The 26,616-nt window shown below is 41.8% G+C and overlaps 1 protein-coding gene across 2 annotated transcripts in view; it reads left to right on the forward strand.

Annotated features, from left to right (window-relative positions):
* SHANK2 (SH3 and multiple ankyrin repeat domains 2) overlaps positions 1 to 26,529 on the forward strand; it is a 319,794-nt gene extending 293,265 nt beyond the window's left edge. For both annotated transcript variants that reach the window (XM_072864803.1, XM_072864804.1), the window contains 4 exons: positions 9,788 to 9,918; positions 11,254 to 11,386; positions 12,487 to 14,899; positions 25,956 to 26,529. In XM_072864803.1, coding sequence (XP_072720904.1) covers positions 9,788 to 9,918; positions 11,254 to 11,386; positions 12,487 to 14,899; positions 25,956 to 26,529 — 3,251 coding nt within the window. The remainder of the gene's footprint in view (positions 1 to 9,787; positions 9,919 to 11,253; positions 11,387 to 12,486; positions 14,900 to 25,955) is intronic.
* The last annotated feature ends 87 nt before the right edge of the window (positions 26,530 to 26,616 follow it).

Here is a 26,616-nt window from a genome sequence, read left to right on the forward strand (position 1 = left end):
AGCCAGGACTTTGATGAAGGTTCACTAGTTACTATTACATGGACCACTTTAATAACAGATCTCATTTTTTCTTTAAACACAACAGAATCAGCGAGGTAAAACAAAAAGCAGTCTTCAGAAACCCGTGAGTCCCATGTGACTTTTGGAAATAGCTGCATAGTACTCACAGTGATCAAACACTAAAGTTAAAAGTGCAGTGGGTCACTGACTTCCAGATGTTTGTATTTCCTTTAGCCCATATGCATGCTCCTTTCTGATTCCCTTACTTGGTCATTTGAGGAGCAAAATGGGTGTCGTGCCCTGTCAGAGCAAGGGACATGAGGTTAGGAACATGAAGCAAGTCACGATTTTGGAGACTACCAGTTTGTTGGCTGGTGTCACTAGGTATAAATATAAAAATATCTATAAAAGACTTAAGTGACCTGTTTTGCCTGTAAGTCATATGTATCACTGTGAGCAAAATGCTGCATGTAGGAATGGTGTGTGAGGTGGAAAGAACTAGAAAGATCAGAGAATCTCACCTCTTCCCTTTGCTTCACACCTAAGGAAGCTAGCTGTGCTTCTTTGTACCCACTGTATCTAAAGCTTGGTTTTAAAAGAGAGGGATTTTTTAAAAGCCAATTAACAACCAAGTAAGATCAACCATGTGGATATATAGTTTGGTCCATAGCCAATATTGACTTGACAGTCTTAGTGCCCTCTCTTTTTTTTTTTTTTTTAAGAAGTCACCCCTTTGCCAAGGAAATGAGGTAAAGGCAGTTAGTTGAGGTGACTCTTTCAGCCAGCTTTAATCCTACTGTCAGCCGCTGTTCAAAGCAGTCAGCCTCTTCTCTGGCCGATAAGGACAGTTTCTGGCCGAACCAAGTTTTCCAGTGCCCCTACTGTAACTGGCACACCTTTTCCACAGCACCAACCTAGCTGCTGGTGCAATCATCTTACCAAGATCCGCTCTGAATTTAGGGCGACCTTTGGTCATCAAGGAATGGATTTATTGGGCAGAGACTGACACATTCATCAAGGTGGTGTCAGCCATTGACCTTCAGGCAGTTTTCCCATGATTGCTCTGTAGCGAACGAAAGCTTGTGTAAGGCCATGCCTGTAACGCACCCTCGGTTTCCCCATGCCCTACGTCAATGCTTCACAAAGCTTCCAGAAACCGGACTTACTAGAGTCGTTGAACACTTTGTTACAAATAATAACAGTTATGAATATTCCTCCTTTTCATTGCTAGTCCAGTTAACAAACCTATCCTAAAACCTGTGAATGTATTCATTATTCATAAGTATTCGCCAGTAGTTTCCACAATTAACTTTCTGCCCATGGGTTTTCACAGACTGTTTGCTTGTACTCTTTGTCATTTGTGTTATTGGTCACCTATGCCAGATGCTGTTCTTTCAGCTCTGAAAGGCTGAAAATACTGATTAGGAGGATAGCAAGTGGTAAATTTTCATAGAGAATTAGGAACTTTGCAAAAATTTATTATGCTTTTTCAGAGCAACTTTTCTTCACAAGCCTCTGGCAAATGTGTAAACATGCACAAATAACAAAAGTGTTATGATCCCCCCCAATCTGAACAAACTAAACTCAGTGATATTATTTACAGAAATATTCATAAATTAATGTGGGGTTTGGAGTTTTTTTATTTTGTTTTGCTTCAGTTTTTGACTTTTACTTTAGTTTGGTTCTATTACTTACCAATTGCTAGGTGGGCTCTGTTTAGAACACTTGTCAGGAAAATGGAGTTTTCAAATATGGGGAGTTTTCTGATGGCACGTCAAAAGAAATACAAAGATTTTGTATGACCAGTGGCTCTACCAGAATGAATATATATGATCCCTTATCTTTCTCCGATTCCATAAAATTTAACTGAAATGTGTGTTTGCTATGTGTGGTAAAAATAGGTCCCCTGTTTTTTTGTTCTTTTTTTCATGTGTACTCAAATAGAGAAATGCTGAGAAATAGTTTCATGGTCCTACACTATAGTTGTTAAGAGAGATTTGTTAATGAAGGATTGCAGCTATGGCTGTATTAGGCAAAGGGGGAGAAGAATTGCAAAGGAAAAAGCAGTTATTACAGTGAGGTTGATATACAGTCCCTTTCAAATCTCCATGGAGTGGAAGAGCCAATGATTGCATGACAGTTTGTCCCTAAAATTCATTTTCATAAGGAGCTCATGCCTTTTTACAAATACAATCTCATCCTCACTTTCCATAAAACATGCAACTGGACAGTCCAGCCAGACACGACAGAATGTGAATACTTTGAATGTGAATACTTTGAAGTAGTGAATATGCTAAATGCACAACTAATATCCATTATTTTAGCATTTAAAAATCATAATTATATTAAGCCACAGAGAATCCCTTTTAGAGCAGTATAATATTGGAGGCACTTGGGTGTAGAAATAATGAGTGCCACATCAGGATTAGGGTAGACAGGGACTGATATACAGGAGGAGGGATCCTTGGGTCTGTCAGAAGGAGCTTTCATTTAAAACCGTATGAAATAAAAAAATAAAAGTAAAAAATCCCTGATTCATAAACAGAACCAGAAGTATCATTTAACATGACCTCAGCAACACCTTCCAGATGTAAGCTTACAGCTTCAAACTGAGGTCTGAAGAGCAGCATCTCAAGTATTTCAAAGAGCAGAAATTAATCCTTAAAAGAATAACATTTTTCAAGACTGGGATGCCAGACAGTAGGCATGACACTGATCTGGCATTCAGACCACTGTACCGTGAGCAGCACAGCCGGCCAGCTAGCAACAGCCAGCCACTGCTGGTCAGGTCACAGCCGTACCGACAGCAGCGCTTCTCTCACGTATCCCTTGCCTGAGTGTGAGGAATGCAGGCTCTTTGGGCTACCCTACTGCAACGTTTTAGCCAGACCGCCCCAGATTAATTTCTGATGACCAAATTGTCCCCCCAAAAAACCAAAGTGGACTCATTTTTTTACCTGAAGGATGGAAAGGGTGAGAGTTACGGCCACTGACTCATGTAATCAAGAATGGTGCTGGGGAGATCGCGCTCTACTGTGAGCCAGTGATCGCTGTGGGTGCAAAAAGCTTAGCCATTTCTAGCCTTTGGGAGTGCATTTTATGTAGGGGAGGATTTAGAGTAAGCACATACATCATATCCTCCCGGTTAACGTCTGTAACAATGCCTCTTTGCACACTAAGCTGCCACAGGGAAGCACTTGCACCCAGATTTCCACCATGTGCCCTCAGGCAAGGGAAGAGGTAGCCAGGGGAGGGCAAAACTAAGTTATTTTCAGAAGACGATGAGATCCTGGCGAGCAATGCCCTCAGATAGCATTACCTACTGTTTGGAGAAAAGAACAAGAAAATCCGGCAAATGTTGGGGAGGGCATTGCTCGCGGGATAAATGCTGTGGACGGCCACCCTTGTGCTGCAGCAGTGATTTGGGAGAGAGCGCACTGGGGGTGGGGGTGACATGAGACGTCGGACAAAAGCGAAGATAGCCAGCAGTGCTTCAGAACAACAAAGGGCTGCCCTCAGCCAGTGGTGGAGCACATCTGGCACCCCAGGAAGCTCAATTGGACACTTGGCCCTGAGCTCGTCCCAGGGATTTCTGACTGACACCACTGCAGCGCATAGGTGAGCTTTTTGATAGGTTCACTGACATTTCCTGTCACAGTCACGATGAGGTGAATTGGTAGTTCCTGCCTTGGGATGCAGCATGGCTGTGTGTGTTATGGGTACAGGACAGTGTGCATTTATACCAAAAGCGGTTAATAACATCAACTGCCACGTGCCCAATGCAGTCACTAAACTTTAGTCCGCCCTTCCGTTTGCCCAAACACATACACTCTGGCTTCCCAACTGGCTTCTTTCTATGTGTTGTCCAATGCATGTAGATACCTCCATCTGCCTGGCCTCAGATACAGTGGTTGTTGCTCCTCTATTTGATTGCCAGATGTCACTGGGGAACAAGATGGGGAGGTTCCTGGATCCTCGGGGCAAGCCGGCCGTCACCGAGGGAGCTCGCCGTCCACGCCGGCCGAAGAACAGGAATCTTCGGTGCCTGCCTCTGACGAAGACTCACCGGCCAGGACCACAGAGAGCTGGCAGTGGCCGTTGTCGTCATCTGAAACGCACAGCAACGTTGGGGAGGATTTTGAGGGATTTCAAACGCCAGCGCGGACTCCGGAGTGTACCATGGACATACAGTCTCCCGGGGATCAGTCACTCAGTAGGACTCCTCAGTTTGAAAGTGACTCTCCTGAGGAGGAGGAGGGAAATGATGAAATGAATGAAGAGCACCGCGGTGTTGAGCCTGTCCCTAGGGATCGGGGTTGGAGAGGGCAGCCCCAGCTAACAGAGGGAGAGAAGCTGTTGATGGAAACCAACAGTAGGATTGTGCAGCTGCTGGAAAATATCAAGAGGGAGCATGCACAGTCCATGGGTCTCATGTCACAGTCCATGGGCCGTATGGAGCTGCAGCTGGGCATTGTGGCTACCTCCACAAGAGCCATCCATAACTACCTGTCAGAGATTTTAGCTTTCCTCAAGCAGCCAAGGACGCAGGTCCTAGAAACACGCATCTCCCAGAGAGCCACCCCTCATGTCGAGTTAACCTGTGCCTCGACATGGACTGGTGAGGACGCAGTGGCATCCTCCACTGTGTGCTTACCAGGGGCCGAAGGGGCGAGCGACTCTCGAGAACCACCGCAGGCCACGCTGCCTTGTCGCAGTGGCCGGCTGCAGAGAGCCATAACTGAGAGGGCCTCGTTGCCCATGCCTACACGCCAGGCAAAAGGGGGAGGGAAGAAAAAATAACCACACCATAGGATTTTTAGGGTTTTTTTTAATGTGCCTGTCCTTTTAATTCTTAGCCATAAGGCCATTGGTGGCAGAATTCAACCATTTCCTACATTGGCTAACATTGTATTCTGGCTGACTAGATTAGTCTAACATTTTGTAGTTTATATTTGCACTGTTAACGATGTGTGCTGCTGGTATTTGAAGAACATTTGCCTCTGTTCTTTCACTTTAACTTCATACGAGCATTTTTTTACTCTGTGCCAGGCATTCATTGCTTTTCTTACAAATACAAGTCATTTCTTGAGGCAGCTGTTTTTTGAGTTTTCTTTCTCCATTATCCCATCCCCTCTGAGCAAGCATTCTGGACTTGGTGGTAAGTATACAGGTCTTGGCAATACTCGCCTCCAAAACTGTGTTCGATCAGTCTTTGCCTGGTGTTTCTGGCATGCCAGCCTGAGGTGTTGGGGTTAGCCTGTACCGGATCATGATCATTCTTATCCTCTGTGGGTCTGACAAGCTCACTTTCTAAGACCCTCGGTGGAGCTAATCCACATGTCTTGGCTATGTCGTACAATAAGTAATGTTGCCAGGATCATACCTCATATTTCTCTTTTGGGGCCTGTGTAGTGATGTGCCACCAGATCTATCTAGGCACCTGACTCTCATTTTCAAAGTTCCTTTTATGATGGATCTGGTGGTTTGATGGGCAGCATTATAATTTTTCCTCTGAGAGAGTCTGGGGATTTGAAACAGGAGTCACTAAGCAATGTGTTCTACGGGGATAAGAGCCATCTCCTGCAACAAATCTATTAGGAGGAGACTGTCCCCTGTAATTATCACAGATATTAATTATTTAAGAAAAAGAAAAAAAAGCAACTTGCCTAGCAGCCAGACCTCTTGAGAATGTAAAAGTCATGACATGCTGTTGGGTACTGTGCTACTATGTCTGTGATTAAGAGCTTTTCATCAGAGACGACCTACATGTTGATAAAATGCAACTCCTTTCTGTGCCTTTAGGCCATCTAATTTCCTGAGGGCTGGCACCCTGAGCAGAGCATGGGTGCAATTGGTAACCCACAGGGCAGATGGAAACGCACTTTGCAATAAATTCTTTTATATCTGTTGGTGCTGCCTCTCTCGGGGGAATTTAATATAGTGGCACTCAAATTGCTATATGCATGCAGAGGCATCAGACTGGCTTATACATGTGGTATCCCTGACAGTTCTCCGAAAGGATGCTGTTACCAGGAGCCCCTTGAGCGGTGGGAACTAATTATCACAGGTGTAGCATGGCTCCTGTGTTTGACTCTCAACATGCCGTTGTAACTTCTCGTAAAGGTTCAGAAGAGTTTATATGGCAAAGCAGTGATGAATTTCCTCCTCTGGCAAATACTAGAGAATAATCGTAGGCCTAAAAATCCTCTTCTATGATTACAGCTGAGCTGCGCTCTCTGTCCAGTGAGCCATAGACTCTTCTTCCCTGTCTTTCTGCGAGACTGAAGTTATTCAAAATAAAGCAGATGATAGCATTTTGTTATTCTACCAGTCAGCCACAAATTGCTCCCTTATAAGTATGTGTGCGTGCGTGCTTGTGGCTGTACTTTGCTAAATGACCGGTTTAACGATGAAATGCAGCTGCCATGGCCAAACTCCAATGTAGGCTTTTTCCACCACAGAATATTTCTTCCCTCCCACCTACATCCAGCTGCGTTCCTTTTAAGAATACCATTGGAGGCGTGCTTCTTTGGCCACACTGTCGACACACCTCACACCGGGTGCAAATTTTTGCACCCATTCTGTGGCTTTTTTATATCTCTTTTGTTAAAACTGTTTGTAAAGGTATCCTCAGAGAATTTCCAACAGAAGCTTGTAAGACTCCCCTCTCATTGGTACGAGAAATGCATGCTGCAGAGTATTTAAGATCACAAGGAGGCTGGGAGAGAAGCCGATTAGGAAGCCTGACAAATTATTCCAGTATGTGCGGCCTTTTGAACATGTGTTTCTGGTGCATACATGGTTTGCACACTGGTACTGTGGATATGAACAGCCTAGTCAAAGGCAAAGACAAGTGAAAGTTTGTCCCAATATGCTTACGTCTTATTTCTTTGGGATGAGTTTGAATGAAGCTGAATACAATTCAGCCAGTTAGCTTTCTTGGCCTAATTAGCACGTTTGATAATACAGTGAGAATGTTTTTATTTTACATAGTGCTTTCACTTCCAAAGTGTGGTGCAGTTGCGGCCAGATGCTACGATTTTGACGTATTCTGCAGGACCCGCCATGTAGCTGCTGCCATTTAGAGTAAATCTCGTTCCACACGCTGGCTGCTTCTGTAGCTTCCAATTTTTTGGGTGTAGTTTTAAAATGACAACCTCCACTCTACCTTTGCTTTCCGATCAAAGGCAGTAGAGCAAAAGAAGAAGCTGCGCAGATGTAGCAGTGCTGCCGTTGGAAATACTATGCGAGGAACCCCTAAAGAGTTCCTTGCAAAGCAGCTTAAGCTTTAACCTGCTCTCCTCTCCCATTTCTAAGTGCTTTAGCTAGACTTGGCAAGGCACAAAGCACCACTTGAATGGGAGCAGCAATAGGGTGAGAAGGACTGACAACCTGTCTACAGACAAGAAACCTGCAATGAACTTACACAAAACAAAGCTTTTCCCAACTGGAAATAGTAGATGGTATTAAGAATTGGTGCCAACTGATATTTTGGTCAGATCCAAGATTAGATCTGACTTCTAGTATTGTCTAGCAAAATCAGTGCAGTTGGAGGGTATGTATGTTTCATCCCCAAACAAATATTTTCATGCTTTTCAAGTGTCTGTCATAGCCTCATCACTCTTTCCCTGTAGCTTTTTGTTGTCTGAATGGGTATATGGTTACATGTGTCTGTTAAAAATAAAGGGGATCAGTTCTTACATGGTATATTTATATTTCTTATTTACAGATTTTGAGTACCTAGTGCTTCAGTTTCCAAAACTTCCTTCTTTCTGCATCCCAAAGACCAGTTGCTTGGCTTCTGGGATGATAAAAAGGGTGGGAGAGACTTAACAGGAAATCTCTGCCCAGTTGAAGCTCTTGGTGATAGATCCCCTGACTACAATTCTACAGTCTAGCCATATTTTTGCTGTATAGGTCAAATGTTCATGGTTACACCATTGCTTTCTGAGACCTTTTGCTGATCAGAAGCGCAGATATTTTTCTTTCAGAAGTTCACAGTTTGTATTACGAAGTCTTATGAAACGTGACTTGAAGTTTGTTTTATTTTTGAATACATGTGATGATTTTAAGAATTTTTTTTCCTTTTCTCCTTCCACTGGATGATTTAAAACACACAAAAATAAAGCAGACCAATGAAAAGAATTGAATGCTAACTTCAACTGAAAAGAAACAGCAACACTACTCTTGTGAGACAGTTTTTCAACAGTGTTCAGCTTACTGATTCTGCTCAACCTTTCCCTTCCTGCCTGCTCCCTGACCCTCTGTGACACTGAAATGTCCACTTCTAGGACAACCTTCTTCCTAACCAGAAGGCTAAAAGTTCTTCCCTCTCTTCTTCTCCCATTTAAAATATCATCCTTGCATCAGCCAGATCTACTGTTTAGAGGGATCAAAAGCTCTTTTCCTCCTGCCTTATTCCCATCCATATCCATATCCAGGGCCCTGAGTGCGCTGCTCTCCAGTGAGAGGTAAAACTTAAATCCCTAAATCTGATACTTGGCATAGTAACACCATCTCTAGACCACCAAAAATCTGGGGTTTTTTAAGTCTATAGTATCCTAATGAAGTAGCTGTCCTTGTTTGCTGAAGCAGATAATCAATCATTTGGGAGATGGATCTAACTGCTGAAAAGTGACATTGCTCTGACTCACATTGTGGAAGCCTAGGAGCCAGGCTAAGGTATTTCGCGCACATAAATACCACAGGCTATATAACTAATCCTTACCTTGGTGAGACTTCAGAGGAAAAGACACTAAATTAGCATGATACAGTGCAGTCTGTGCTTTCTTAGGAAAGCAAATGCAATGGAAGGCGTAGCAAGGAAACCTGTTGGTATGATTCAAGTTTGGATTCTAGTAGAGGTTCAAAAATCGAACTATTCTGCTGGCTTAGGCTAGTCATTTCATTTCTCCATGCCTTAGTTTCATAGTAGTAGAAGTGGCATAAAGGAGATGTCAGGCTGTAATTAGTTGATTATGTGGTACTTTGAGGTCTTCAGTCTGAGGGAGTAATGTTATATATTAAATACTGATGAACCTTGTTTGTGACCAAAGTTGGAGATGGGGCTAAAACTAACACTCTAAACTTCAGAAGATCTTGGTTAAAGTTTTCCCTATATTTTATGATCACATCACATGGTAGATCAGAATCCCAAATCCAAATGTTGAAGTTCTCGTTCAGATTTGGACTTTGCCTATTTGGTCTGTTTCTGACCACAACTAAATACCTTCCAAAATATAAAATACATATAAAAGTTTCATTTAAACAAATGATACAGTTACTAATGCTAATCTAATCATCCAAGAGTGTGGATAAATTAGGATGTGATTACTTAAGGAGAATAGGCATAAAAGAGCACTTCTGGAGTACTTGTTATTGTCCAAAATATCAGTGGAATTCTGATGACTAAGTACAGTCTGCTTATCTCTATTTGAAACAGTGCTGTACAGATTCATTATTTCTAAAGGTCTTCTTTCCATTTCTATATAGATATTCTCCCTTCACATTTTGAAGGTTTGAAGAAGAGGATTGTTTTTCGAGTCACACTAAGTAAACATTAAATGCATGCAGGCTTAAAACTAAAGCATGCATGTTATGTAGCAGCAATAAAAAGTGCTCGGCTTGCACGACTTATGATGCTCAAGCGTTGCCTTGTTAAAATGCCAAAAAAACTTTTTCTTTGCATTTTTTTGAAAAGTAAATCTCTTCCTTTGACCTTGCAATACTTAAATTTCCAGGTTTTGGACAAATGATATTTATTTTACTGAATACTTTTATATTACAGATAAGGTGGATGAAATAGTACCAGTTTCCAAGCCATCAAGAATTGCAGACAATGCAACTGTGGACTCAAGAGTGGCAACTATTAAACAGCGGCCTTCTAGTAGATGTTTTCCCTCAGCTACAGATATGAATGTGAGTGGTAGCTATGACGTACTGCTTTCGCTTCTGAAACTGATTGGAGGGGGTCTTTTGGCAGCATGCAGGGCATACAAGAGAAACGAATTTACAAACATTGCTTTATATACTCATTTTACTTTTATTATCTTGTGACTTTAAGGCATGGTCTACTCTGTATTTCTAATAATAGTTTTTTAACAGAAGAGTCTACGTACCCCTATAAAACTTTTCTCATTATATCCTTATATTTATTCTGAGACCGTCACATCAACAATATTGCTACCTCAGTGTTATTCAAACAGATGTGAACCTGCTCTGCCTGTAATCTGAGCTGGTGAGATGCCAGTAAGTTCTGAACTCAAAGGTGTCAGTACAACACTAAACCCAAGCTAAAAAGACTTTGCTGAAAGTCAAGGTATGCTATTTCAGTTTCAGCACCAGAGGTAGTGCAGCCACACAATTTCCACTCATGTGAAGGTTTCTCCTACTACAGTTTTTTTTATTATGTCTAATGGGCTAGATAATATCTTGATTAAATAATACATGATGTTGTGTAAGGGAAGAATTGACACTGATACTATAGCACGTATTAAAAATTTAAACTCCAGAACTCTGAAATTGGATTACTCAGTTGCAGAATTTGCTCTTACAGAACTTTGTGTATGAAAAAATAATTGTTTTATTGCACTTTAGATGTATTTTTCCATTGCCCACCCCTCCAAAAGAGCATCAGTCCTGATACAACAAGCACTTTGCTGTTCTCAGCAGCTTGGGATGGAAGGAATTTAAGGCTCTTCTAAGAGGCAGAAAACAAATAGTTTTGTGATGACCTACAAGGAGGGACAGTTGAGTGCCTTGGGATTCAGGTGGCATTCCTCAGGTCCCAGCTGAGATGCTGACTGCCAGCGTAACCTTGCGCAAGACACCTTGAGTCTGTGCCAGAGCAGGTCTGTTCTTCTGAAGAGAGCGTACAGCTTGGTGCAGAGTGAACATTAATACCTGTGCAGCGTGTGGCTAGGTTTTTGGAAGTGAATGAAACAAAATGCAATTGCTCATGCTTCGTTTTTCTTACAGCACACAAAATGTGCTGGAAACTTAACATATTGCCTTGTAAATAATTTCAACTAACTCCACTTACAGCTGTTGTCATTTTAATAACATGTAAATAAAGCCCAGCCTTCCCTTCCTCTTCACCTCCTCCCCAAAATAATACCAAATTTGTTATTTTCCATAAGAATTCTGAGTAAAAGGGATAGTGGCATTACAGATATGACAGAACAGTTATTTACATGTGAGAGAAAGACTTGCATGCTTTAATGCTTGTGGGGTTTTTTGTTTGCTTTTTTTTAGTCCATGTATGAGAGACAGGGTATTGCTGTGATGACGCCCACTGTACCAGGGAGTCCTCAAGGTCCTTTTCTGGGTATACCTCGGGGTACAATGAGAAGACAAAAATCTATAGGTAACATGCTTCTCATGTATAGTTTGCTTGTGCATTAATCACATACTTTTAGTAACTTCGCTTCTTTCTTAAAGCATATTTCTCCAACATCTTTACCTCAGCGCATGACTGTTTGATTTTTATACAAAATTCATGAGAAAAGAAGTTTGTGTGTAAGATGATATAATTTCCACATTCTGCTTTGATGGCAGTAGGCAAGTATTATGGAATTATGATTTAATTCCTTTCTTTACCATCTTCCTTCTAACAAGGAAAGGCAGTCAGAAGGAAAAAAAAAAGATCAGTACAAGCCCTTTGCAATGCATTACCTAGGGCAAAATGTTATTCCTTTTTTCTTTGTTATTGAGGCAAAAGTGTTGTAATGCTGTGTAGTTTACAAAGGAATCCCTATTGATCAAGTGGAATAAAATTCACCTCTTTTTCATTCCAAATGATGACAACAGATGACTTTACAACAGAGAAAAAAAGAGCAGACCAAATTTGGGCTTGCTTTGTTCTTGCTAGTAACCTTAGTAGTGATACTCACCAGTTTAGAAATGCATTGTGCTGATGTAAAATTAGCATCTAAATTATCCCAATATTATCCAGTTTATTTATGTTAAAAGCTGTATTTGTAATAATATAATGTCATCTTTTGAAATGAAACATTATGATTTTTTCCCCCATAGAATCTTCACCATCCCTTTGCTAAGTTTCAAATGCATCTTACAAATTCATTAGGTTTCTAAGTTGCATTATTATATGCATTTATAGAGCGCTAGAGCAAGGCATAAGCTACTCGACTGCACAGAATGTCTTCCCTGTTCAATAATTTTCAAAGCAAATGTGCTTCTCTACAGCTACCTCGATGATACATAAAACCAAAACATTTGCCTACACATCAATGATCAGTTTAATTAAAATTCTGTAGCATCCTTTTTAATTCTGGCATCTGAGTCTCTGGAAGTTCAACAAGAAAGAATGCTTATGGTAGGAATCAACAAAAAGACCTCTTTCATAATTTTGCATATGCCTCATGTCATGTGAAATGCACCCTGGCATTTGAGGATGGATACAGAAATAATACAATACGAGGGATTCTAGTGGAAGACAGTGTTTTAAATATACTTTCTGATTTTTAGGAATAACAGAGGAAGAACGGCAGTTTTTGGCTCCTCCTATGCTGAAGTTTACCAGAAGTCTTTCAATGCCTGACACCTCTGAAGATATCCCACCACCACCACAGTCCTTACCTCCTTCACCACCACCACCTTCTCCCTCTCTGTACAACTCTCCCAAATCCCCGACATCAAGGAGCTATGGAACTATTAAACCTCCGTTTAATCAGAATTCAGGTTCAAAAATTTCTTTGGTTAGGCCTGAGAATGTGGGAACAATGATAAGGGACAAAGGGATCTATTACCGACGAGAACTGGACCGATATTCTCTGGACTCTGAAGACCTGTACAGTCGGAGTGCCGCATCTCAGGCAAATTTCAGGAACAAGAGGGGTCAGATGCCAGAAAACCCATATTCTGAGGTTGGGAAGATTGCAAGCAAAGCAGTTTACGTGCCGGCCAAACCTGCGAGGCGGAAGGGGATGCTGGTGAAACAGTCCAACGTTGAAGACAGTCCAGAAAAGACCTGCTCTATTCCAATCCCGACAATTATTGTGAAAGAGCCATCCACCAGCAGCAGTGGGAAAAGCAGCCAAGGGAGCAGCATGGAAATCGATCCTCAGTCTTCAGAGCAACCTGGGCAACTCCGACCCGACGATAACTTAGGTGTCAGCAGTCCGTTTGCAGCAGCCATTGCTGGAGCAGTGAGGGACAGGGAAAAGAGGCTGGAAGCAAGGCGTAATTCTCCAGCCTTCCTTTCCACAGACCTAGGAGATGAGGATGTTGGACTAACACCACCAACACCACGTATGAGGCAATCTAAATTTACCGATGAAGCAATGTTTAGTAGTGAAGATGGTTTTAGACAGCTTATGTCACCATCTCCGATTCCCGCACCTAGAGAGCCTGAAAATCTTTTTAATAGCAGTGAACCCAGCAATCAAAGTGATTCAAGGACATTAAACGCTTCGTCCAAAACGAAAGGTACTGAAAACAGTACAGTGGCAGCTAAGTCCACGAACGCATCCAGCTCAGATAATTACGTTCACCCGGTCACAGGAAAGCTATTAGATCCGAACTCACCACTAGCCCTCGCTCTCTCTGCCAGGGACAGAGCCATGAAAGAACAAACACAGCAGATTCCAGGCAAAGGAGACGCTGTTAAAGCTGACCTTAATAAACCACTTTACATCGATACAAAGCTGAGACCCAATATTGAAACGACTTTTCCTGTTACTGCTACTGTCACTAGGCAAAATACTCGTGGCCCACTGAGACGGCAGGAGACCGAGAACAAGTATGAAACAGATGCAGGGAAAGAAAAGAAAGCTGAGGAGAAGAAAAACATGTTGATAAACATTGTGGATACTTCGCAGCAAAAGTCAGCTGGCTTGTTAATGGTTCATACCGTGGACACAGCAAAGTCAGATGATACGCCCGAAGATGAAGAGGAAAAGAGAGCTGAAATGGAACCGAACCCTGAAAACTCCCCGCCAGAGAGGCCAGAGGGGAGCGAGGAAGTGGAAAGTGAGCTGAACGTGCCTGCTGCGCCTGAGCCACCGGCATCTCCCTGCAAAACCATTGTAGCAGCGAGCTCTGTCGACGACCCTGTCATCTTGCCGTTCCGCATCCCTCCGCCACCCTTAGCATCAGTTGATATCGATGAAGAGTTTATTTTTACTGAGCCACTTCCACCCCCCTTAGAGTTCGCCAACAGCTTTGATATCCCCGATGACCGCGCAGCTCCCGGTTCGGCTCTAACAGATTTGATTAAGCAAAGGAAAAATGGCACGCCTTCACCCACACCATTTGCCCCCAGCCAGTCAACAAATTCCTTAGACAGTAAAAAGCAAGTGGGTCTTTCAAACTGTTTGCCTGCCTCCTTTCTGCCACCCCCTGACAGCTTTGATAACGTCACTGACTCTGGGATTGAGGAGGTAGACAGTCGAAGTAGTAGTGACCATCACTTAGAGACAACCAGCACTATCTCAACGGTGTCCAGCATCTCCACCTTGTCCTCGGAAGGGGGTGAGAATGTGGATACTTGTACAGTCTATGCAGATGGGCAAACATTTCTGGTGGACAAACCCCCAGTACCTCCTAAGCCAAAAATGAAGCCCATAATCAACAAAAGCAATGCACTTTACAAGGATGCGCTAATTGAAGAAACTGTAGACAGCTTTGTTATTCCTCCTCCCGCTCCGCCCCCACCTCCAATCAGTGCACAGCCCAATATGGCTAAAGTTGTTCCCCAAAGGACATCTAAGCTATGGGGTGACGTGACGGAGGTGAAAAGCCCAATTCTCTCAGGCCCAAAGGCTAATGTTATTAGTGAATTGAACTCAATACTCCAGCAAATGAACAGAGAGAAATCCTCAAAGCCAGGGGAAGGATTGGAGTCACCTACTGGAACAAAAACTGCAAGTCTCAGTACAAGGTAAATGTAATTAACCAAATAATTTTCTAATAAAGGCTTGTTTTTTTTTTTTCCCATCCCTTCCCTAACTTCCCCTGTAAATCACATAGATTAAAGAAGAATGTATTCTCTGTTGTTCATGATTGCTTAATGAATAGTCTATGACAAACAAGTTTACAGAAGGGAAGAATTTCCTACATAGTCAACGTTTCTGTAGTCTACACCATAGGACAGGAGCTTTCTCAGTCTTCTCCAACTTCAAAGACAGTTTCCACAAACCTTTCAATTGTTTTGATGTGAATTATTGAGATATATTCTTAAGTAGTACTTCTCTCTTAAAATTTTTTTTCTTTTAAAATGCGGTGATCATTTAATTTTTGTTCAGTCCCATAACTTATTTTGGCTTCAAACAGACAAAAAAGTGTTTTTGCCTAGGCTTGCTTCACATTCACTGTGTGATGTCATTTGATTCATGCCGATACCTCTGATAATCCACTTCATCATGAAGTATAATGCTATCTTAGAAAATCACTCATTGAAATCAGTTTGCATTATTCATGGTATTACTAAAAAGTTAATTTAGCATCTCTACCACTTAGTATTGGGGGTTTTAAGTTCTTACTTTCTATTGTACACACTTATTAGTGAATAGTCTCTGATGTTTACAGGTTCAAGGAGGTGGCTTATTTGTCCCAACGGCAGCATCCCTGGTAGTGCAGTGCAATACATTTACCTATAAGTGGTTTCTGAAAGGTACTTAAGGGATAAGTAACTTACAGTAGTCAGACACCATTAGATAAATGTACAAGTAATTGTGTAGTCACATTTGTGTGGAATATGGATATAATATCATGAAATCCCTGCTTATAAAAAAAAAAAAGTAATTTTGTTAGTTTTATGGAGAGCCTGAGGTATCTCTTTTTGTGGTGTGGAATGGTTTGGCCTTACATACAGCAGTTAAATGTACCTTTTACTGAAGTATTGCATAATGTTTGGCCCGAACTGCTCCGTAGAAATGCATTTTTTGCAGAAATGCAGTGCTGACTTTGTTTTTTTAAAAAGATACCATCTAAGTACATTTTATTAGAATTATTCTGCTGGATAATAAATAACTTGGCCTTTGAAAAGCTTTGCATGCTTGAAGATAATTTGGTTTTAGGGGAAGGGTGTCTCTGTTAATTGCAAATGATTGCTCATTCAGAAAACAGTGTGATCAAAAGCCTCAGCATCAGGTAGTTATATTATTTCCTGCAAGATGGAAGTCAGCAAACATGACAGGGAGGTATGGAGGTTTTACAATTTTTAGAATGAAGAGATGGAAAAAAACCACTGAAATTCTGGAATTCCTGTCAGTGGCACTTGACTAAATGGAGTAGAAATTGAGTTGTCTGTACAGGAAAAGCCTTAATACATGAAAAAAAATACAATGAAAACTGTACGAGAAAAACAATATATAGTGGCTGCCTGATGAAGACAGTCTTTAGACAAAGTTAGCACAGCAGCTGAACACTGTACATTCGAGAATACCTCAGGCAAGCATAAAATCAATACTTGTGCACTAAACTTGAATTTACATAAGTCTTGTCTTGCAGATGACTCTGACAGTTTCATTTCATATTATTTTTCTTATGTCTTCAAGAATACTATTTTTGCTAGGCCTTGCTCATCTTTCTTGTTAAGCCATATGAACATGTTGCCTCTAGCTTCATATGTATAATATTATTTATCATCTTTTATATTTAAACTGATAGTTATTTCCAGGTTGCAGTAGAGATGTTTAGCGTCCCTATTTTATTAGAAAATAACTGAGGCTAGCAACTACAATGTACTGTAAATATGTCAAAGCATTATCATTACTGAGAGGAAAATGAAAAGTAGGAGCAAATAGAGATACATCTTTTTTGCGAAAAGACATTTAAACAGGCATAAAGGCTGGAAAAAATTTGAAAAACTACTATATCACTTCATTGGAGAAAAGCAAACTATCATGTAAACAAGAGTAGTCCCCTATATGTTACATTTTAGAGAAAGATCTGACTTGGACAGTGTTAGAAAGTTATGTTGCTTTTCTGTCCTTTAGCTTTTTTAATTCTTATAACTCAGCTTTGGCAAATTACATAGTCTTCATTACAGAATACAGAGGCTCAATATGGAAACAGAACCACACAAAGCATTATTTCAACGTGGCTGAAATCCTACTTCTTTCCTGAAAAGTAAACCCAAATGGGCGTCTTTGCAAACTAGAGAGGGGTTCTGGGGATGCAATAATACCAAAAGACCTATGAGGTAATAAATAAGAAAAGTTGACAGTGGCACAGAGCAGCAAAACTCTTGGCTGCCATTTGGCTGTGGAAGAAAATGACACCTCCACAGAATTCCCGGTGGGAACGGAAGGTAAGAGGGCTGTATTTTGTTTCCTTCTGTTTTCAAAACTGATGGGATTACATCATTTTGTAACTGAGCTCCAGAAAATTAGGTGAGTTGAAGATACTAAAAATGATCAGAAAAGGTTACTCAGGATTTCTTTTTTTACGCTAAGTAGATCAGAGTCAGCAGAAGAGATCCAACTATCTACAGATATTAAAAGTATGTTTTAAAAGGTGCTGCAGGCAATTCCTTTTCGTCTTAATAAGAGTGAGGTAGAGCAATGTAAACTGGGAAGTTGACTTGTAGATTCAGAAGTCCAGCTTGTAAACCAGCGGTGGTTTGGTAGGTGGTGTCTGCCTGGCTGCGCCTCGCCCGGCTCCCACTGCCCCCGGCGCAAGGCTGGCACCTTCCCCTCTCTCTCAGCTTAACCAGCTCCACGTTCCAGGGACGACTGAGAGAGGAATGATTTCTGAGCTTGCTAGAGAGTGTGAAAGAGGGAGCAAAAGGCTAATAGCAAAATTTATCATGGTGGAGAAAATGCTCCAGTTTCTTTTTGTTGTGCTATGTATGTTTATGCCCTGAAATGTCTGCATTAAATTTCAATTCTCTTCTCAAAGGTGCCTGCATAAAAGCGATGGAAGCATGGTAAATGCTTCCCAGACAAAGGCTTTTTTTTTTACTGCTTTTACTCCTGCCTTATCTTTTAAAAAGTTAAATAAATTACAGCCTTTCTAGCCCAATTGCACAACTGACACAATTTTTTACAACACTGTCAAGTATTATGACCGAGGAATACCATCGTGCCAAAATTCCAAGTATTAAAGCTAATATTTAGATTTTAAAGCTAAAATTCTTAGAGTTTCTTAATTTTTTTCTAATGCTGTAAAGCCTAGGACAACCGATTGTAGAGCTTGTAGCCCTTTTCTGTGAGGTAGCATTAGAAAGGGAGCGAGGAATTTTAGCTCACAGAAAGCAGGGATTTTGCTAAATTAAAGAACAACTCGTTAGCTCTGCTAAAGGAAAAGTGATAAAAAAATGAGTACGCCTGTTCATATCCTTCAGCCAAAGAGAAGTATTGGGAAGTGTTATAAATAGGAACATTGTTCACAGGCTCGCTTGGGTTATGTTCACAGCACTAGCAGGCTGATGAAATTAAAAATATATATTTGCTCATTGGGACATATATGCAGTTATAGCCCAGATAGCAATTCTAAGTATCACTAGGAGTTACTTTTGCACAGCCAATAGACATACAATTGTAGTTTGCTCATGGCAATTGCCCTGTTAGGGTAGCATAGAGGTGAATTAAACTGTAGATAGCTGGGTAATGGCTTGCTACAGAAACCCATAAAAATATCTTCTTTCATGTTTTTGACAAATGAAGATTAGGAAAAGGTTGTTCTACAGTACTGAGCGGCATTTCTCTCTCAATTATTACATTAAAAAACGACCCTAGACTTGCTTTTTTTCTCTGCACATTGGTTTAGCAATAATTTTACACGGTGTATTTATAGTTTTCCGTGGTTCTTATGGAGACACTGAGTTTCAAGATTTTTAAATAGAGCATGGAAATGTTTGACTGGAAACCATCTGCTTCTCAGCAGCAGTGACCAGCCGTGGGATAGGAAAAAGGAGACTGGTAGGGGAAGGAAAAAGAGGAAGAAGCGAAAGGATGTGCTTGCTTACTTTGTACTAATAAAAGTGTAATTAAAAGGCTTGATCAGAAGGTTCTAGACCAGCACTAATCCCACTGCCAGTTTTGGCCATCATTTACTTTGTGAAATTTTGGAGATCAGTCCTGGTGATTTTTATCTGGTTTCTATCTGGTTTTTATCTGGTCTGTCCGTGTAGTCAGGCCACGACATCCGACCGCCACTTCCTCCATTTTTTGCCCATCCTTCCTTACAGCAAAGGTTGAGGCTGTTTGGATACAGGGCTCCATTTGACCCAAACAGCCAGCGCTAAAGCCCTAATGATGAGCTTTGGTTGCGATTCCCATTTCCGAACTGGGATATGCGCAGGTGCAGAGATGGGAGAACCCAGCCCAGGGGACCCCGCGGCTTGGCAGGTGATGCTCTGCTCTCAGCAAGCGGAGCGGGGAGGACGGGAGGCATAACGGCGGCATCGACCATGATGCTATAAATATAGCGGTGCTATAAATTCACTTGAGAGGCTACTGACTTTTATATGGAGCTGATAAAAGAAATGGAGAGAAGACTAATGCAGGGGTTTTCATCAGGTTAAGGGAGGAGTGCTCGCTCTGTCTGTGAACCCAGCAGTCGCTTAGCAACATAATGATCAAGTGCAAGCCTGCGAGATCCACTGAATAATGTCAGCGTGATTAACGCAGAATAGACCCAGTGGCTGCGAAGGAGAAAAAACACAGCCCCCAGTGAAAACAGCATCCTTCCACCACGACTCCGGTGTACTAATAAGGAATAACGAATAGCAACTGCTGCTGCTCTCTACCATCACCATACCAAAATGATCGATAGCTTTGCCATAGGGAGAAACAATTTCTCTTTCAAACGGTGCTTATGTTTCTCCGGCTGTGTTTGCACAATGTCCCCATGGCCTCTGCGGCAGGTTGGGCGTCACTCCTGGTAGTGGGAAATGCTCATTATAAACGTGGGAGTTACGGAGGATGCTTAACCATGCAGGATCAAGTCCTCTAGGAAAAATAACCTGTACCGTGTTGGCATAGCAAGTTTTAAAAGTGAAGCTGCCTATGGCCAAGGGTTTTTGTCCATCTCCGAAATTTTTTTTTACGACTATCTGGAAAATTTCCTATTTTTTCACAAACAGGTAAGGCAGAACTGAACTTAGTAGCGAGTCCTGCATAGGGAGTGATCTTACATTTAGTTTATTGTAAAGGATGTCTGGATTGCGCAGATGATGAAATACATATCTTGCGGGGTAATTCTCAAGCCTTGATTTTTCAGTTTACTGCTGTCCCATTAGATTCGTTTCATTTCGTTAACCGTTTGTCAGCCAATTTCACAGGATTGCTTGCTTTGTCAGTAATTTTTGCAGTGTTTCAGTCATTCCATTTTGTCATTTTTATTTGCTCTCATGACTGCTGTTGTCAGAAGAGGGTCATGCTGAAGTGCCATGAAGTAAGTGACGACCATAAAGCATAGAGTATTCTATGTTGTACATTCTGCTGCGTTTTAATGCTCACTCATTGTTATTGCATTTTAGTGATTTTGGTGTTGACTCTGTTACAAAGTGCAATGTGGATTAGATCATCCTAATCCAGAAATGGTAGCCATTCTAAAACCAGCAATAGGATGTCATCTCAAGCTGAAACAAAAGCCACTTTTGTCAGAGAAGTACTCAGCAAATGTTTTTATAACATGAGCACGTAAGAGCAGATTCCTGAACTTATGTCTGAGCACTTAAATAAGGGGCATGATTTTTTCAAATATGCCCGAATTCTGCTGGATTTTTGGAGGGTGTTTTGGGGTGGGTGCAGGGGTGGGGAGGGATGATTAGTGCATTTTTACATACCTACGCGAGGTTCAAAGCAAAGACAAACCAGCCCTTGAAAGAATGGAGATCCGCTGCGGTCGTCACCGTCGAGTCCTTCGTCCTTGGAAGCTGTGGGGTTTCCCCCTTTCTCCTTCCAGCTTCCCTTGACCTTTTTCCCTGCAGCTCTCCAAGGAGAGAGGGCAGAGGCCGTCTCCTGCTCCTCTGCCCCTCATCAGCACCATTCCCTTACTGCCGGTTTCCAGACACTTGTGCCGTTCGCATGAAAACTGTTGTTCTTGAACAGACTCCCACAGACCTTAATGAGTATTCTTCACTCCAGCTGAACAGTGTTGCTTGCAACAGACACTAATCATTTCTCAATTCTTCTCACTAAAATAACACTATTATAAGAAGCTCTGTATCCTGCCAGTCATCACATCAGGCCTTGTTCTTAATCTTCCCCCAAAACAGACAATTATTGTCTTGCTTTCCTGCCATACAATTTTCCTTTGACAATCCAAAAAGAAAGTAAAAATATTATAAGAGATGAAGGCAAAGTTTGGGGTTTGTGTGGTCCCAAAAACCTGTAAAAAGTTAATTTCTCACATACCTCTGTATAGGGACTCATTTCACTCATTGGTTCTCTTGGTGGTTAAGATTTTTTTCTCTGACACAATGGAAAAGTTCTGTCAGAAACAGCAAGGCTTTTCTCAAGTTGCAGGATAAAACAGCTCCCATGAGAGCATAATGGTGTTTTGGTTTTTTACATGGGAGGCTCCTAAGAGCTGTTGCAGCCTGCCATCTTTCACTGATTTGCTTCTGATATTGTTAACAGTAAATTTGAATCCTGCAAATCTAATTTAAAATTTAAAAGAACTTCTTGCCTGCAAGCTGTGTTGATGGCTTTTATACTTGGAGGCCGCATCACTGTGACATAGGATTTATATATTGTGAGTTTAATGTGAGGCAACATAATGGGCATTGCAATCAGTGCTGTCTTACAGCAGCAAATGTTTATAAATTACTACCATATGCTGATTCTAATAGAGCAAATTTTATTTAAAATAATTATCAGACTTTTCACCTTTTTAAAATGAAATTTGGGTTTAGGCAGGTTTAATATGGATTTAGTATGTTTACTATAAGAGATGATCAAATAAGGCATAAGAAATTGCTCTTATTAAAAATCTGGAAAACCCACAACACAACAAAAACATGCCTGCTCTCCAGCTGGAATGTGCTTGCTCCTTATTGACCAGGATACCGATCAACCGTAAAATGCAAGACAGCTGATGGTTTCAAGGCTGTATCTGCATCACAGATTGTAGTGGAGATGTCATAAATTATAGTTTAGGATGCATAGGAGTTACACAAATCTGCGTGGTTTTTTCCTTGGATTACAATTGCGGTACAGCAGTCTCTGTAACGTGCTGGAGTTGATATGGCTGGTGAAAGAAGGGAAAAAGAAAGGGGAAAAAGCAATCTTGCAATTAAAGACTTCGAACTGAAAGCCTGGAAATGCAACTGTGGGCTTCGGCAGACTTGCATGACCTTCACGAGGGCTGTGTCTGTGCCGTGAAGGCTGCGGAGCTGATAGCAGAGCCAGCTGAAGCACAGCAGCTGGCACCCCAGCACAAACTCAGTCTTGCAGGATGCCGAATAATTTTGCAGGCAGCAGTGACCTCAAGTTGCTGTGGTTAAAACTCGTCCTAAACAGGAACGCTGTTGCAGCAGTGGGGACGTGAGTCACAGACTTGTCTGTGTTCCCACGTGTGCAGTAGAACTAATAACTTTCTTCAAGAAGGTGTGTTGCTGTAGGATTAAGTCTGTTAATGTTAACAAAGTGCTCTGAGCTTTCTCATAAAAGGGTTAATATTTACAAAAGCTTGAGTACTGCTGTGGCTTTAAACTGAGCTGGTATTGAAACCTCATTCATCAGCTAAAATAAAAAATTTTCTTATCATTGTTCCAGAGATGTATTTTAATAGTCAGTAGCCCTGAACCTATGGCTTGGAAAAAGCAAGATGCCCACAGATCTTTTAATATTGCTTGTAGCTATGTGAAGCCATTACTTTGATCCAGGCTGACAGAAAGCAAAGTACAACATTGCCTGTATCATTGCCTGTATTGCTTTGCTCACCCAGTATTACTGCCCGTGGGTCTGAGAAGGTTAGGTAACACGAGCCTAAGGAATGCTTAAAATAAAAGCACGCAGTTTACTTTCGGGGATTTTGTTTCAGTGGCTCAGTATACCTTCTTTAAAGGAACCGTGACAATGATTTCCTGAACAAGGATGGGCAGGGAGTCTATGAAAGGAACAATACAGAGAAGACGCAGCAAAAGTGAGTTACAAAGCAGAAGGTGTACACTGAGCCTGGAGCTGTCAGTCAAGTAGCAGAAGTGATCTTTCAGCATCTCGCCTAACAGAAGACAGATTTTTCATCATTCATTTGATATTGCCACAATGGGTGTGAATACCAAACCATCATTTCTAGTATTTGCAAAACAGGAAAGTTAAGTAAAGGGGTAATTGCAGGTAAAGAGATAGGGAGACATTTCCACATCTAAACAAAACTCATCCTGCTCTTCTCGCAATCACTAGGACAGCATTATCCCAACCTTTTTCCAAGCAGGTTTTTTGTTGATTTAAAATTATATCATGCCTTATTAACGCTTGTGAGACTCCTAATGCTAAGTTAAAGTAGGTAGAAATAACTTGCTCCCTTTGGTTAGTGGAATTTAATAGTTTCTTGCCATAGACTTTTTATTTGTAAGCATGCTTAGCTCCAGTCCTGGAAGACAATGAGAGCCATTAAGCTCCAAACAAATCACAGGAAACACTCAGAAACCTTGCCAAGTGTTTCCTTTCTTTGTTAAATTACAAAGATGTAAGTGCTAAAAGTATTGTTCCTACTGTGTTTTAAGTGAAGTACCGATCTTTCAACTCTCAAAAAGATCCCCCTGTTCCCGTTGAAATATATGGAACAATTTGTGGGAAATCAGTGGGATTGCTCATGTAACATGTACGTTCTCCAAAAAGTTATTCTGAGTGCTTTTCTAATAGCACGGTATTGGAGCTGTATTTGAATGAGGCTCACTGTGATCCAAGCGTGCTCTGAATCTCGGTGTAGCAGTGCTGTAGGTTACCTGATGTCTAGGTTTGTTAATTATGTGCCAAAGCCCCAGACGTGATGCGGGGAGTCGGTGTCTAACAGGGCTCCCAACAGCCAGCAGCAAACCAAGGAAACACTGAAGATGTCTCCAGTTCAGTTCTACCAGGCCTGCACTAAGGCTTACATGAGAGAAAAGGATTAATAGCCCGTTATCATTGCCTCAGGTTAGCTGCCTACATTTCTTCATTTTGGTAATGCATGAGTACTTCACAGGGGGAGCGGGTTAGGGTAGATGATGAGGAAATGCTGGTACCACCATCTTTTTATTTAAAAGTTTTACCACTCTTCTATTCAGGATGTGGGCGACCAAAGTCAAGTCACTCCCCTTCTGTGGGCGTTCACAATTGCATTGCACTGGGGAGCAGATCCAGTGGGAGAGGATAACCCAACGCGCTACATCCTCCTTCCCAGCAGCTGCAGTGCTCTGCAGGAAGGCGCGGAGCCCTCTTGATTACCTAGGGCAGGGGAGCAGGAGAGGGCCTCTCATTTATAATGTGGATCTAGTGGTGAGGGACGTGCCTCAGAAAGAACAGATGTGGGGTTTGACCTCTGCTGTGTGGATCATTTTCGGTACTTCATTTGGTGGCAATTAACACAAAATCTTTAAGCGGCGACTTAGGAAGAGACTGCAGTTTCTTCCGTAATAGCACTTGAAATCCGGGGGCTCCAGAACCACGCTCTTGCTTTGGCTCTGTAAGATCTTTTCTGCGCAGTGGTGAATCTGCAGTATTAATGAAAGCATTCGTAGCTGACATCGTGCGCCCACGTCATCTTCAGTTCTTCCCAGGCGTGACGGGTCAGTCCTGGGAGACAATCTGGCACTCAGATACAGAGGGCTTCAGTCAGGGTCTGGGTTAGAAATCTAACTATGGCATCCTCCAGATCGTCCTCTGGAGTCCGTAGCATCGCTTCAAGGATAAACAAATCCTTCCCTTGGTCTGGAAGTGGCTGAAATTAGTTGTCTGAAGGTTTTCCTAGTTGGCAGGGTATTTTAAAAGTGAACAGCTCTGGAGCTTCAGGCACCCAAGGGTTCAGTGGAAGATCCGGAAGTGCACACGCTGACTGCCAGAGTTTTGTCATGAGAAGTAAGGGCTGTGGAGTTAAGCATTTCATCATATGAGCAGACCTGAGCCTGGATCTTCTGCTTCTAAATTTGTTCTATAGCCAATAGACAAAAGCAGACTCGTCTGCTCCTTCACCCACCCTGTCAGCCTTGGCATCAGAGCTAGCCTCTTGGCAAGTTTCATGCCTGCTTAGTTTGTAATCTGAAATTTCCTTTAGGCAAGAGAGAGGTGCCGGTGACTTGATCACAAGTACATCACCTCTGGGCATGCACAGTAACAAGAATTTTGTCTCCTTAAGTTTTGTAGAGAAACCGCCAAAGTATAATTTGTGTGAAGGAAATGGACACGGAAGTACTTTTAGGAACCTTAGAAGGGCTGTTTCATTTTTAAAGCACAAAAAGACCAGCTGAACAGAAAGGGAAATAAGAGGAAACTTGTGGAGCATCTTCTGTGAATGAATGGGGATACAAACATACCCTAAAATTCACTGAGTAGATGCACAAAGATCCAAAATCCAAGTTAATAATATGCTTCCGATAATTTCCATAACTACTATTATTAGCTATGTTATCTAACAGTGTGTAAAACTGGTAGGTTAAAACTCAAATGAAGGATCCCACCCCTCCATACAACGAAGGGAAGATCAACTCCTGATTGGACTTCATGGGGAGCACAACGTGCCCGTGTGCTTATTCCACTCGATGTTTCTCATTTAACCGTGAGTTAATTTGGTGTAGCCTTAAAAAGGAAGAATGTGCTCTGGAAGGTGTTTTTCTGAACTGCTCATAAGCAAAGGTTTTGTTTTTAACTATGGCTTACCATTGATGATTGTTTTATGGGAAAGATTTAATGATACCGTCTTAATACTTTTAACCTGATATTGCTCATTAAAAAATTAAAATATTCAGGCATTCCAAACCCGTATTTACCACGCGTTGATATGGACAAGCTTTCAGCTGGTGGCTGATACATCTAACCTTCCATGTCTGTTTACAATTTCAGGAGCACGGAAGTCATGAGTACTGTCTCAGGTACACGAAGTACAACAATCACTTTTACTGTCCGACCTGGAACCAGCCAGCCGATCACACTGCAGAGCAGGTCCCCAGACTATGACAGTAGGACCTCAGGAGCAAGACATGCTCCAAGCCCTGTGGTTTCACCAACAGAGATTAATAAAGACATCATGCCTGCTCCTCTGACTGCTTCCGCTTCAGCTTCATCTCCTTCTCCAACTTTGTCCGATGTATTTAGCCTACCCAGCCAGCCCCCTTCTGGGGACTTATTTGGCTTGACCACAGGGCGCAGCAGGTCTCCTTCTCCCTCAATATTACAACAGCCAATCTCAAATAAGCCTTTTACAACTAAGCCTGTCCACCTGTGGACTAAACCAGATGTGGCAGATTGGTTGGAAAGTCTAAACCTAGGTGAACATAAAGAAACATTTATGGACAATGAAATAGATGGCACTCATTTACCAAATCTACAAAAGGAAGATCTGATAGACCTTGGAGTGACTAGAGTTGGGCACAGAATGAACATAGAAAGAGCTCTGAAACAGCTGCTGGACAGATAAGAATAGCTATTTTGCCTCACAAACTTCTGTTGATAACTAGAGATGGGCTGGTACTGAAATACCCCAAATGCCTTGTCTGTCTGCGAG

This window comes from Ciconia boyciana, chromosome 6, assembly GCF_034638445.1.
Source record: "Ciconia boyciana chromosome 6, ASM3463844v1, whole genome shotgun sequence".
NCBI lineage: Eukaryota > Metazoa > Chordata > Aves > Ciconiiformes > Ciconiidae > Ciconia > Ciconia boyciana.